At 34.5% G+C, this 12,471-nt stretch overlaps 1 protein-coding gene across 2 annotated transcripts in view; it reads left to right on the top strand.

Annotated features, from left to right (window-relative positions):
- Positions 1-7,640, top strand: part of LRP1B (LDL receptor related protein 1B) — a 741,350-nt gene extending 733,710 nt beyond the window's left edge. For both annotated transcript variants that reach the window (XM_068949290.1, XM_068949291.1), the window contains 4 exons: positions 971-1,061; positions 2,846-2,990; positions 4,025-4,123; positions 6,599-7,640. In XM_068949290.1, the coding sequence (XP_068805391.1) occupies positions 971-1,061; positions 2,846-2,990; positions 4,025-4,123; positions 6,599-6,739 (476 nt within the window). In that variant the 3' untranslated portion in view covers positions 6,740-7,640. The remainder of the gene's footprint in view (positions 1-970; positions 1,062-2,845; positions 2,991-4,024; positions 4,124-6,598) is intronic.
- Positions 7,641-12,471: the final 4,831 nt, after the last annotated feature.

Genomic DNA, 12,471 nt, shown 5'->3' with positions numbered 1-12,471 from the left:
GTGAAAAATGAAAATATCATTTATATGTTGTTATTAATATTAAATAAAATTTATGTCATTCCACATTGTCCTCATACTGGAGTCCTGTAGCCTGCAAGAGCCAGTTTGAGAGCTGTTACAGCATAAATGATTTGTTGCATATATTTCTTTGTTGCCAGACAGAAATCAGAAATGGGAAATTCTTAGAGGTATGCAGTTGCTGGTCTTATTCCTGCAGGTAGTCTCATGTCACTGAAGTTACCTGCCAAAATAAAGTTCAGACAATTTTCTTCATCCCTGTTCTCCTGTCCTCTCCATTCTTTTAACATCACTGTCTGATCTTTGCACTGTTTTTCTGCTACATTAAGCATCACTGCAGTTGCCTTGATTGCTTACATCAACATAACAAAATCATTGGCTCTCAAGTTGAATGCTGTAAAATGCGGGACTGTACCAAACATCTGTAAATGAATTTTGCTTACTGCTTTTCATTTTTCCCACAAATAAAAGTGATAAATATATATAAAAGCTAATAAAGGAATTATTCAATCAGATTCCTGACTACTAAATCTTTTAAATTAGTAGTTATGTGATTTAAATGAAGTGCTGAAGATGACAGAGGTAGTTAAAGTCAGTGACCATGCTAGTCAGTCCCAGCTGTTCCATACACAATCATATGGTACTGCAAAAGGGCAAAATTTAGAGGAGTTGTGTGTAGTGAGAATTAGTCCAAAGTATTGATATCCAGAATAAAGGAGCGCATGGTTTGTTGATAAACTTACCTGTAGTGTGTACACCAGTATCTGTAACAATATTTTTCCATTTATCAATATTCAAATCTCAAATTAATGAACGTCAGCAAAAATCACATATGTTGGTAAGGGAAATTATTCTTAATTAATTTAACTGTTTCACAGCTGTGAAAATTACTAGATCAGAAAATGATTACACATAACTGAATATTCAACAAGCTTTCCTATTCCTGTTTCAGGAAGCATTGCAATCATTGTTCCTCTTGTTTTATTGGTGACTTTGATCACTACGCTGGTAATTGGACTATTTCTTTGTAAAAGAAAACGAAGGTAAGCAATTTTATGCTTTTGCATGGGGTAAAAAAAAAATTGAATGAAATATTTAAAATACAGACAGCTCTTTTCATATCGAAAATCTACTTCACAAAGTATTTCATAAAAAAAAAGCTGTTTCTAGATGCAATGAGTTAGTTACATTTTGGTTCTTGTTAGAATAAGCATCTCTATTATTTATATTCCAACATACAGTAAATAAGAAAGTATAGTTCTTTTCCTACTAGACTAATCCTGCCAAAGCTGTATGAGTGTTAATATTTTTATCCAGAGAGTTAGTGAACTCAGTAAACATAATTAATGTATTTCATTGAAATCATGTAGTCAAGAAAGAAAGCTCATCTCTATAAATGCCTGTAGATAAGAGTCTGGGCAGAACTTCCAGTTTCTAATTGTATTCACTCTGATTTATTTACATTGATTAATACTATTTGATTTTATATAATTTATGTATAATTTTATATAATTTATAGTGAACATGTAAACAATATTCAGAGTATCTAATACCATAGAGTCATAGCCTTGTCATCATTACTGCATTTGTATAGCAAGCTAAGTTCCAGGACTGACCAGTAAATCTTTTGTTATCTTGAATTTAGCTGCCTTAGAGCTGATAATTAAGTCAGGGAGGGTAGCAGACATTTTGACTGTGGCAACTTCTTCAAAGGCCATGGTAAGCCTGAACAATACCCAAGCTTTATGCTTTTGAAACATTTCTGGTAAAAAATCTGGGTATACCTGATTGGTATATTGGTGAATTTGCCAAGGGAAGCTTATGGCTTGGAGACAGGTGACCTTGGTACAACGGAGATTCAGGCAATTTATAAAAGGAAAGTTAATTATATATGCGATTTTCTTTTGGCACTGGAAGAAAACAGGGGCGAAAGGAATGAGAAGTGATCGAGTCTGGCGCACGAGAAGGTTTACAGAGAGGAATATAAACTAAGATAGGCAGTGTAGAGTGAAATGAATGTTACGAGGGCAGAGGTGGAGTACATAACATTAAGAATGATAGGGCAATAGGTGGCAGCGGAAGCAAAGAAGTTTCTGTTTACTGTAAATTGTTAAATAATAAGATCTTCAGCAGTAAAATAGAAATGAACTTGAATAAGAAACTTAATTTTTTTCCTTGAAATTGTATTTGAAAGTGTGTATTAGCTTCTGTTATCTCTTCAGAGAAGACTTTCAAGTATTAAACTAGGTTTGAAATGTTCAACACTTGTACAATAGAGATAAGTGTTTAAGAAACGTATTTTTCTATGCCATTGCTGAAAAATACAGATCTTTTAGCATCTTGTGACTTCCCTAGTATTCTCTCATAATTCTGGAGAACATACTGCATCAGGCAAAATTAATCTCTTTAGGTTATTTCAGTCTTTCAAACGGAAATCTCCCTCTTAGCTAAAAGAACTGAATTCAGCAGCTAAAGCAATTAAACTCAATCATGTGAAAATTATGTACTGGTCTTCACTGTTATTTAGTTCAAGTTTAAAAATAAGAATTCACCTTTACTAAAGTTTGAAAAAATTCCAGTTGAACTTCAGCTTTCCAATAATCAATTGATAGGGAATACAGACTGGAAGTACAAAAAGTATTATTTTTTTTAAAAGTGTCACAATGAAACCATTTGCTTATCCTCAGATTATGACTGACTTTGGCCAACTGCTGTTTCATCTTAATGATTTAAGATAAATAAAGTAAAATTCGTACTTTTTAGGGTGAAGGATCCAAGAAATGACTTGAAAAATCACCAGTCTGTTTTTTGTGTTTATGCATTATAGGACAAAAACTATCAGAAGACAACCCATTATAAATGGAGGAATCAATGTAGAAATTGGCAATCCATCGTATAACATGTATGAGGTGGGCCATGATCACAGTGAAGGTGGTCTTCTAGCTTCAGATTTTACTGTAAATGCAGAAAAGGTAATTTTTTTTCCAGTGGCAAAACTACTTATTTTATGTGTTATAATAGTTTTGACTTTGAATATAATTAATAGAAACTTAAAATAATGACATTTAGATTTATCTATATAATGCATATAAAGACAAGTTAGACTTCATTTAAAAAAACTTGATGTATATTTTACAAATTGTTTTGCAGTCGGATGCTAGTTGATGGACATTCTTTTCTGGTGTCTGCGTTTTACCAAAACAGAGTTGGAACTAAACTGCAAAATGTATCTTTGTCCTAGAAATATCTGCCTTAAATTATCCAGTCTTTTTTAACCTAGTCACAAATATACTGACTGGAAATATATTACCATTACAGTCTACCTTCTGAAACATAAAAGAATGTATTCATACATATGACACTACCTTATTTCATGTATGAAAAGTTCTAAAAGCACCAAGAATTCAGAGTCCTGGCTGGATAGATAGGTTAAATGTTTACACAAAGCTAGTAAGTGTTATCATGTTATTGTAAAAGATGCTGTCACATTTGCAGCACTGCTCTTTAGTGGTTGAGCTCCCTGAGTGACATGACATGGGATGGACAGGGTAATGCTGCGAAATCTTTCCTAGCGCTCTGTAATCAGACATTCAGCAAAGGGCAGCCTTCGCTCTATGGCATTTCTGACAAAGCAATGACCGGATTACTGTTAGCTCTAGCAATGTCATTGCTGAATCACATAGTGTGCAGAGTACCAGCGATAAGGTGAAAATGGACTAACTCACTGGAAGATGAGTAACTGAACCTGTGCTTATTTTGAAGCTTGATTCTAATGCTCAATGGAAAATGATTTTCAAATGCTGAATTTCATTCTTTTACTGAATGCAAGCATCTTCCCAGCTAAAGAATATTTGTAATTAGATGAGTGTTTGTTTTTTTTTTTTTTTAGTTTCAGGTAACTCTAAAAGAATGGTTTTGATCACTGCACTATTTATTTAACAGTGATTATAAGTACACGTGGAAAATGCTCTGTTAGCACAGAAACTAAAATTTTCTGTTTATACAGGCCAGATACATAGGGGGAGGGCCCACTGCATTCAAGCTTCCCCACACAGCTCCATCCATCTACCTAAACTCTGACTTGAAAGGACCACTATCTACAGGGGTGAGAAGTGATGATTCAAATCCATTTCATTCCACCACAGCCCCTTTCTAAACAAAGTTTATGTGTCATTTTAGAATAGAGCCATTTTCTGTTCATTTCTTATTTTGTTTTTCTTTGTTTAATTGGCAAGATGAATGACAGGAAATAATACATTTCAAATTTAAACTAGGAGGTGCCTCTCTGCATACAAAATTTCATCTGCACCCATCATTGTAACATGATCTAAAGCTGTAAATGTATCTTTGCAAAAGAATGCAAAACCAATAAGCAATGCCATGTTTTTCATGGCATTAAACAAAAATAACAGAAGTATATCTTGATAAATATGCAATATAGGTAATTAAAGGCATTTAGTGAAGTTTATCAAACTGAAAGAAGTTCCCAAGTAAATGAAAACAAGTCCTTTTAATTTTGGGGAATTTCATATACACTAAAATGAGCAATTTGCAATGCATTTTTGGATTGTTCAGCTTCCAGTCAATTTTTATTGATAATGATAACTAACATCATAAAATAGTTACATATAAAACTTCAGACTTTGACTGCAATTTAGCATGATTTTGCAAACATTGAAGTTTAAAATATTAAAAAGGGACATCAAGACATCAATGTAACATTCATTTTCATATGCCTCAGTTTATATATTCATCTTTATGCCATTTGCATTCTTGCATGATTATAATAAATTTTTTAGTATTTGAAAGTTTTATAATTTGGATAGAGTATATTTCTGATGGACCAAAAAGCTGTGGATGAGGAAAGGTAGAATATATGCTCATCTCTAACATTAATCGTTTCCATTATTCAAGTCACTCAGGTTACTTTCTGTATCTCACTGTAGTGCATACTGTTTTATATATTTCAGTAACTCCATGAGGCACTGACAGATGAGAAGTGTCATTGTACTGTTGCCTTAATAATGACTGTCAATCATGAAAAGCCCTGCCAAATGAAATAAACCTAAATTCCTCTTATCTTAAATTGCTGATGATAGTCATTACCACTGATGTAAAGCTCTCCAAGTCAATGTGGACAGACAAGTGTAACTGAGAATTTGCTCTCATAAATTACTACAACAGCTGATTACGTATTTATGTGCCATTAATACAGAAGAGTAGCTTTTTCGTTCTTTTTTTAAATAAATGTGACTCATCTTTTTCTGCCTCCATTCCAGGAAAATGTGACACCAGGCACATTATCACTTTATCATCTGTAGTAGAAGGGATAGGCAACTTTTAACTAACCTTGATGAGTCACTGTCACATCTAGCTAGCCTAAAGAATATGTAAATCTTGGTTCAGAAAGTGTATTGAGCAAAGGGAAAAGAAGAGGCAAGATTCTAAATTGCTTTTAATCCGTGTTAACCAGGGTGTAGCCAGGGTGTTTGCAAATAAGGAACATTTACCCACTTCTGATTTGGGTTATTCTGAAGTTCAGCCATTTCTTATATGCAACAAACAAGTCAATGTACCTGTTTTTTAGCTTACTGCTGTTCAACTTGCAGTATATGAATAAGCTAAGCTGTGCTATTTTGTTAGAGAACGATCATAGGGTACCCTTTCCAGTTATTACAGGTAATAAGCTGAAGATCTCATTGCATAGCAAAGATCTACTATGAGACAATAAAAACATAAAGTATGAAGGAATGAATGGAGACAGTTGCATTATAAACCCTGGATAATGCTTTCTCTTTAGTGTGAATGACAGAAGAGTAAGTTTTCATCCATGTTACACATCCTTCTATGCTGTCAGACTCAGGAGAGTCTCGCGTACTGAAGTGCTTTGCAGAGTTAAAAATGGACTTGTCCTATGCTTAAATACCACTCATGTCAATAGATTTTTCTTACTACAGTCAAAACTACCAAAGTCATTGAGAAAATACTTCTCAATCTGTAAATACTTTGATATGTTAACAGGTATGCTGATTTATTATTAAATACAGTTTAATTTACACTACTAAAGTATTGAATTTTTGGTCAAATCATGTTGTATATTTGGGCCACAGAATTCGAAAACATGGTCAGCAATTGATGGGATGCTGATGTCTTAGAACAGGTAATACACGGAACCTGTTGGTTGCAGTTTTCTACCGTTAAACTTATCACATGGTCTCACAGTGCACCTTATCTATAAACTTCTTCATATCTATTCCGAAATCTTCCAGTGTAATAAAGTGGACAAGTCAACTTCAGAGACATTTTTCAAGGTTTTTATTTTAATTATCGTCACTGTTTTTATGGTTTTAATGTCATACTGTTCTGCATGTCATGCCATTGATTATTTTAATAGCATGTCTCATACCATGATTTTAATTTACTCATTACCCGATTTGCAGAAGTCCAGGTAATTAAATTAAATATGTCCAGTTATATTTTATGTGCACTTGTTCTTGCTTTTACAAAACCATTTCCATTTCCATAAACATTTATTTCTATTTAATCTGACTGATCTAATGTATGCTTAATTTCTCTACAGCCAACAAATTACTCCAATCCAGTATATGCAAAGTTATACGTGGATGGACAAAACTGTCGAAACTCCTTAGCAAGTGTTGATGAAAGAAGAGAACTCCTTCCAAAGAAAATAGATATTGGGATAAGGGAGACTGTGGCATAATCTGCTGTTACCTTTTATACTCTGTATAAATGTATAAAATATAAGGATTACTTTTCTATGTACCAACAGTATTATAATTGTTTTGGCATCAGCATTACCTCTGTTTTTTGTTTGGTTGATTGTTTTCTGGGTTTTTCCTTTGCTGATGACTTTTGACTGACCATTTGTAAGGTATTTTTATGAAAAAGAAACTGCACTACGGTACAATTTACAACAATGCTGCTGAAATAACACACCTTTAAATTTGTTAAAATTGCAAACAATGTATTCGTTTGTAGCGTGAAAATGAGCAATCTATTTTCTATGAACTTTTTTGGTTCTACTTAATCAATGAAGATGGTATCTGCACTTTTTCATCATGTAGTCTGGAAGCTGTAGTACAGTGTGTAATTTTGTTTATTTTAAATGGTGAAAGAATGGTTGAACGGTCTACTCTCTTCTTTGTGCCCATTAGAATTTCTCTTCAGATCCTGATAAACTTAGGTAACTTTTCACAACAAACATAACTTGCTTTTAAATTAGCTGTAGGTTGCCAAGAAGTAAACAAGACTGTAGAAATGAAACATCTAATGATCTGCATGAACACAAATGATTATGTTTCAGAAATTCAGTGACTGTACATGATATACTAAACATATATACCATGTAAACAAGCTTTGTATTTATTAAAACCTTATAGAACATAGTAACAATATATCTTGAAAGCTGAAACCTTACTTGCTGTGGGACAAAGCGTATGAACTCCAACGGTCCTGTAGGACAGTAGCCACCCTAGAGCACAAGAGGGCATTGCCTACACATGCATTATATGTTTATTCACTTAATCACATGCATTACTTATGGATTAATAATTCCCCAACACATACCAAGCAGTAGGAAGGAAAAAAAAAAAAAAAACCTTAAGCACACGCACACATGAACCCAGTGTTGAATTTTGACAATCACAAAAAAGTCATACCTGTTTAAAGATATACTAAGGAATCCAAAACACACCAGTTCCTTTAAATGCAGATAAACCGTAATATTGCTGAGGTAAAACATAACCAAATTGCATATTAGTGGAACTTTACTTAAGCCTAAATTTCAAAATTCAGTTATGAAAACTGAAAAGCATGAGTATCAGTTTCCAGCGCTTCCTCTGACCTGATCTGATTTCAGTTGTTGCTAAGAAGAAAAATCTGACTCCTCTTTTTTTAATTTTGATGGAAATAAAGAATACAGTTTCTTTCACGTTTAAACTGAATCAAAATATTTTATACATAACTGTAAAGGCACAAAAGACTTATTCTCACATATACTGTAGAGGACTCTTAGTTCCTCTGCTAGACATGACTGACTTTTAGCTATCATAATATATTAACCTAAAAGATTAAATATGTTTGTGGTTGCTCTTTATTCCCTTTGTACAAGCATTACAAAAATAACTGCTGTTTTATAAAAGATTTTTGTTGTACTATTGTGCATGCATACTACCTATTTCTAAACTTTGCCATATTGGGGCCTTTATAAACTCTTGATTTATGTAATACTAGTGCAATTTTGCTTGAACAATGTTATGCATATCATAAACTTTTTCAGGTTCTTGTTTAAGTACATTTTTTTAAATTGAACAGTATTTTTCATTTTGGTTATAATAGTCATTTTGCCTATGTTTCTACAATGAAGTGTTAAATACTTTATAAAAAAGATTGTTGACTGACTTATTTAAATGAAAATCTACATACATATATCAGTGTGTTGACTAGTTTTTAAATTTAAATATAAAATGAAAACTAAAAGGAAGAGCAATTGAAGGGACAGAATGGTATGTTGTACGAAAGCCTAAATTCCTTTTTTAATGACAACTTTTGCTTTTTACACAAATTCTATTTGAATGTTTTTGCAGCTCTGCACGTGTTTAGATAACTTTAGGACGTGTATAGCTGTATATTATGTCAAAAGAACATTAAAAAAATTTTCTATAAAGTACTGAATTAAATAGTTTCATATCATGTAGCTATGATTCTACAGGTTCTGCCTTTGTTCTGTTGAAGTCATCGGAGATGAATTTGGCCCTCAATTTTTGCATAATTGTAATTTTTATGAGGCATGAGAAGCTAGTTGCTCTTTGCATCACATCATTGTTTATTTTGTAGAAGAGTCAATCTCAAATATTAATAGGCAGAACTAAATTTTAACTAGTCGGTATGGACTGGTTCAAACGTGAATTCGAAATAGTAAACTGTTATGCTGACTTGATTAAATTTATTATGGTGTCTCACATTTCCTCTCAGTGAGACATTGTTAATTACTTTGTATTAGCTTAAATGTAAATTATTTTAAAAGTTCAAATTTATTAATTTCCTTAGAGTTACTCAGACGGTTGGCATCAGCAGAGTTATTTCAGAGTTACACTGCATAGTAGGGCAGAATCTGGCCTTAGGCTAATAGGAAGAATTTTGATGGAGGTCCTGAGCTCTTAAGATTTCCCTTCATGAAGATCTCTAAATTACACCTTGGTATAATAATCCACAGTGGGCTGGTTGGGGAGGGGGAGCTATTTTTTTTCCTAATTTGCTGCAGTTCTCCATAGGAACTATATCTCACAATCCCTGTAATGGCCTCAGAAGCCCCAGGTTCTGTACTGGCATGAAATGCATAAGGAGCTGAAGGGTGGCAGAAGATGAGCTGAGGATCTGGTCAGTGACTCGTATGTGCATCCATATAGGTTCAAAAGAATGATTTTTAGTAGCTATTAATGCCACAGATTTTTATGTTTTTTAAATTAGCATAAGCTTAGAAGAAAAAAATCTGGATAAATGCACCCCTATCACTGACTAAAGCATCTGTCTCTTCAGGGTATAGTTGCAAGCTTTCTTTTTGGTTACTTTCTTGAAGATATTAATGACATTTCGTGTGGAATGCTAGTACTGTACTATTTCACTGAATTCACCGAGCTAATCTTTTTCCGTAATACTAATACTTTTTCTTTGAAAAGTGATTTGTGTCTTTAAATTGATATATCTTTTGCTAGAGAACGATGATTTCGATATTTGCAAAAGGAAAGCTCTGTACTGGAATGCCTTTAAAATTTCTGCCTAAGTTTATTCTCAGTTGTCATGGAGATCTTGGAGAGGGTGCTAACATAATAATTTTATTTTTTTCAAGCTGATGGTGACCAGAATCAATATGGTCACACGTGTAATAAAATTATATCTAAATAAATTAAAAAAATTCTTATTTCACATAAAAGCACATAAAGTATCAGAATAAAACAAAGTTCTTTCTCATGCATTCCCCTCTTGCGAGGATGAGAAGATGAGAAAGGAAAATATGTCAGTGATAATAAAGAGAATGTAAAGTCCTCAAGGTAATCAACTTTAAAAATAAAGACATTTTTCATGTGGAACAAGCAGACCTACAGTGAATCTTGCCTGTCTAGCCTTGGGCATCTCTGCAAAGATACTGAGGAATCTGGAATTTTTCACATCTCAGAGAAATGGATTGGTGGGCAGAAGTATGGCTGACAGAGGGAATGACAATTTGTCTTCCTAGTTCTCTAATTTATCACACTTACCACCTCCACATGGATGAAATACAGATCTGATGAAAATAAGGGTTTTGTAATTTAGTGCCTATGCTGTGAGATGACAAAAAGGAGCAAAGAAGCATAACGCATCTTTTTGCTGCCTTGCATCAGCAACACATCACTTAGTACATGCTGTGACTTGGGTGACCTCTAACAGTGGTCTTCAAGGCAGTACATGAATAGAAGAAGCTGCGGATCTCAAGAGGATGTTGAATGAGTTTTTCCTGGAAAGAGGATGATGAAACTGCTACCTCAACTACTCTTATTAAACCCAATAACGGTACATTGCTGGCAAAAAAACTTAGGGTTTTTTTCTTACAAAAAATTTTGTATTAAGGTATGTTCATGTGCACAATATGTGTAGTATCAGAAGTGATACTTAGTTGAGTAAAAACTCATATTAATAGATGAGTAGAATGAGTAGAAAGGAAGGTCTGGAAATGCCAGAGGAAATTCAAGAGATGCATTAATTTAGGATTACTGTTAAGCTGTTTTCCTTTGAATCTAACATTAATGTTCAACCTGGAGAAAAAGCTTATGCAAACAGGTCACTTAATTTTTCTAAGCCTTAAACAAGTTTGAACATTACAAGAGCTGGTACTTCAACAGGTCGCAGGATAAAGCTGTACAGTCAAATAATTTCTCACATGTTTCGTGTCACTAGTGTACAAGCAGCAGTCTTGTATCCCAAAAGTAGGTGTTTGATGATTAGTATAAGATAAACAGAGTAAGATAAGCATATGTAGATTTAAGTGCTAGCTGAAGAGAAGATCTGCTCAACAGAAGAGTTTTCAGCCACCTGAATAACTCTAGGGAAATGGGGAAGGGATTCCACTTGAGCCACAGTGGAATGAATGTCCATATTATAGAGGAGTCTAAATGTGCTGGTGTCCAAATCTAATGCTAAAAAAATAACCTGTGTATGTGCTGTGCACTGAGCTTTCCAGTAGGCAGAGGTCTAATACCCTCCAGGAGACTGCACAGTCTTGCTCTGTCCAAATAGTAGGAGACAATGTTGATAAGATATAATATTTTAAGTCCTTTGATAATTACAAGATTTGGACATCACTCCTACAGGTAATATAGTATAACAAACTAAAGATGGAGTCCTGTCTCATTGGAAAGGCATCAGTGAGGCCTTTGAAGAGCACAGTAGTTGCTGGATGTGAGAACACTGTCACACTTGGTAGGAAAACGGTAGCAGAAAGTGTATCAAATAGAGCTTTCTGTCATCTTTACGAGACCTCATACCTCACTGTCTGAGGTTATCTGTACTGCCTTTTTTTTATGGTGCTCAGCAAGACTAAACAAATATTCATAGCTCTGACGGCGAGGTTAAGGGGTGCACTGTCATCTCAGAGACTGTTTCCCTGGATAAGCAACTGTTCCAGGGCTGGTGGGTCAGGGCTCAAGCAGGTGGTTTCTGCTACTGAGACACATGCAGCAGCTCTGTGGAGCTCCATTCAAGCTTTATGCCAACTGAAAGTCAAAAGGGAAGGGGCTGCTTTTGGGATGCTGGTCCACCAGCTTTGTTCAGGTGAGCAGCCTGCACCTTTCCCCAAGGAAGTGGTAGTTGTTCGTGGCAGTCCCTTCATGTGAAGGTGCATATAGATAAATACTCTGGTTCTCCTTTGGGGCATATTGTCTATACGTAATTCACAGACCGATCCTTCTGTTTTTCACTGTCAAGACACAGGAAATGGAAGACATTGCAAGAAACTGAGAAGAAAGTTTGCTCCTCATTCCCTTCATGGTACCTTAAACAACACAGTGAAAGAAGCAAGGCTTAGACATCTTCTTATGGATACTTTGGCTGCAGTGCTTGCATATAGATATGCTTCCAGTGTGAGTGTATGTATAGACAAAACATCTTGAAGAAGAGCGGTGACAGGTAAGTGACTTTTCTTTCCAGAGATGAATTATTTTGTTGTTAGATGTAAGGAGCGTGTCCCTCTCTTCACGGTGTGCTGCCCTTCCAGAGAGCCCATCAGTCCGATCTCACAATGGTTTATTGGAATATGGATTTGTTTGAATAGTTACATCTTAGACTAGGTGTCAGGCACATAACTAGGCGTAGATATTAAAGTACAACTATTTTAAGAATACTGTATGATTTCCCTTTCCAGAATGACTAGGTACATTACTAGCATTTTGCTGGAGCAAG

This window comes from Struthio camelus, chromosome 6, assembly GCF_040807025.1.
Source record: "Struthio camelus isolate bStrCam1 chromosome 6, bStrCam1.hap1, whole genome shotgun sequence".
Classification (NCBI taxonomy): Eukaryota; Metazoa; Chordata; class Aves; order Struthioniformes; family Struthionidae; genus Struthio; species Struthio camelus.
The sequence above is the reverse complement of the archived record's forward strand: the minus strand, read 5'-3'. Positions and strand labels throughout refer to the sequence as shown.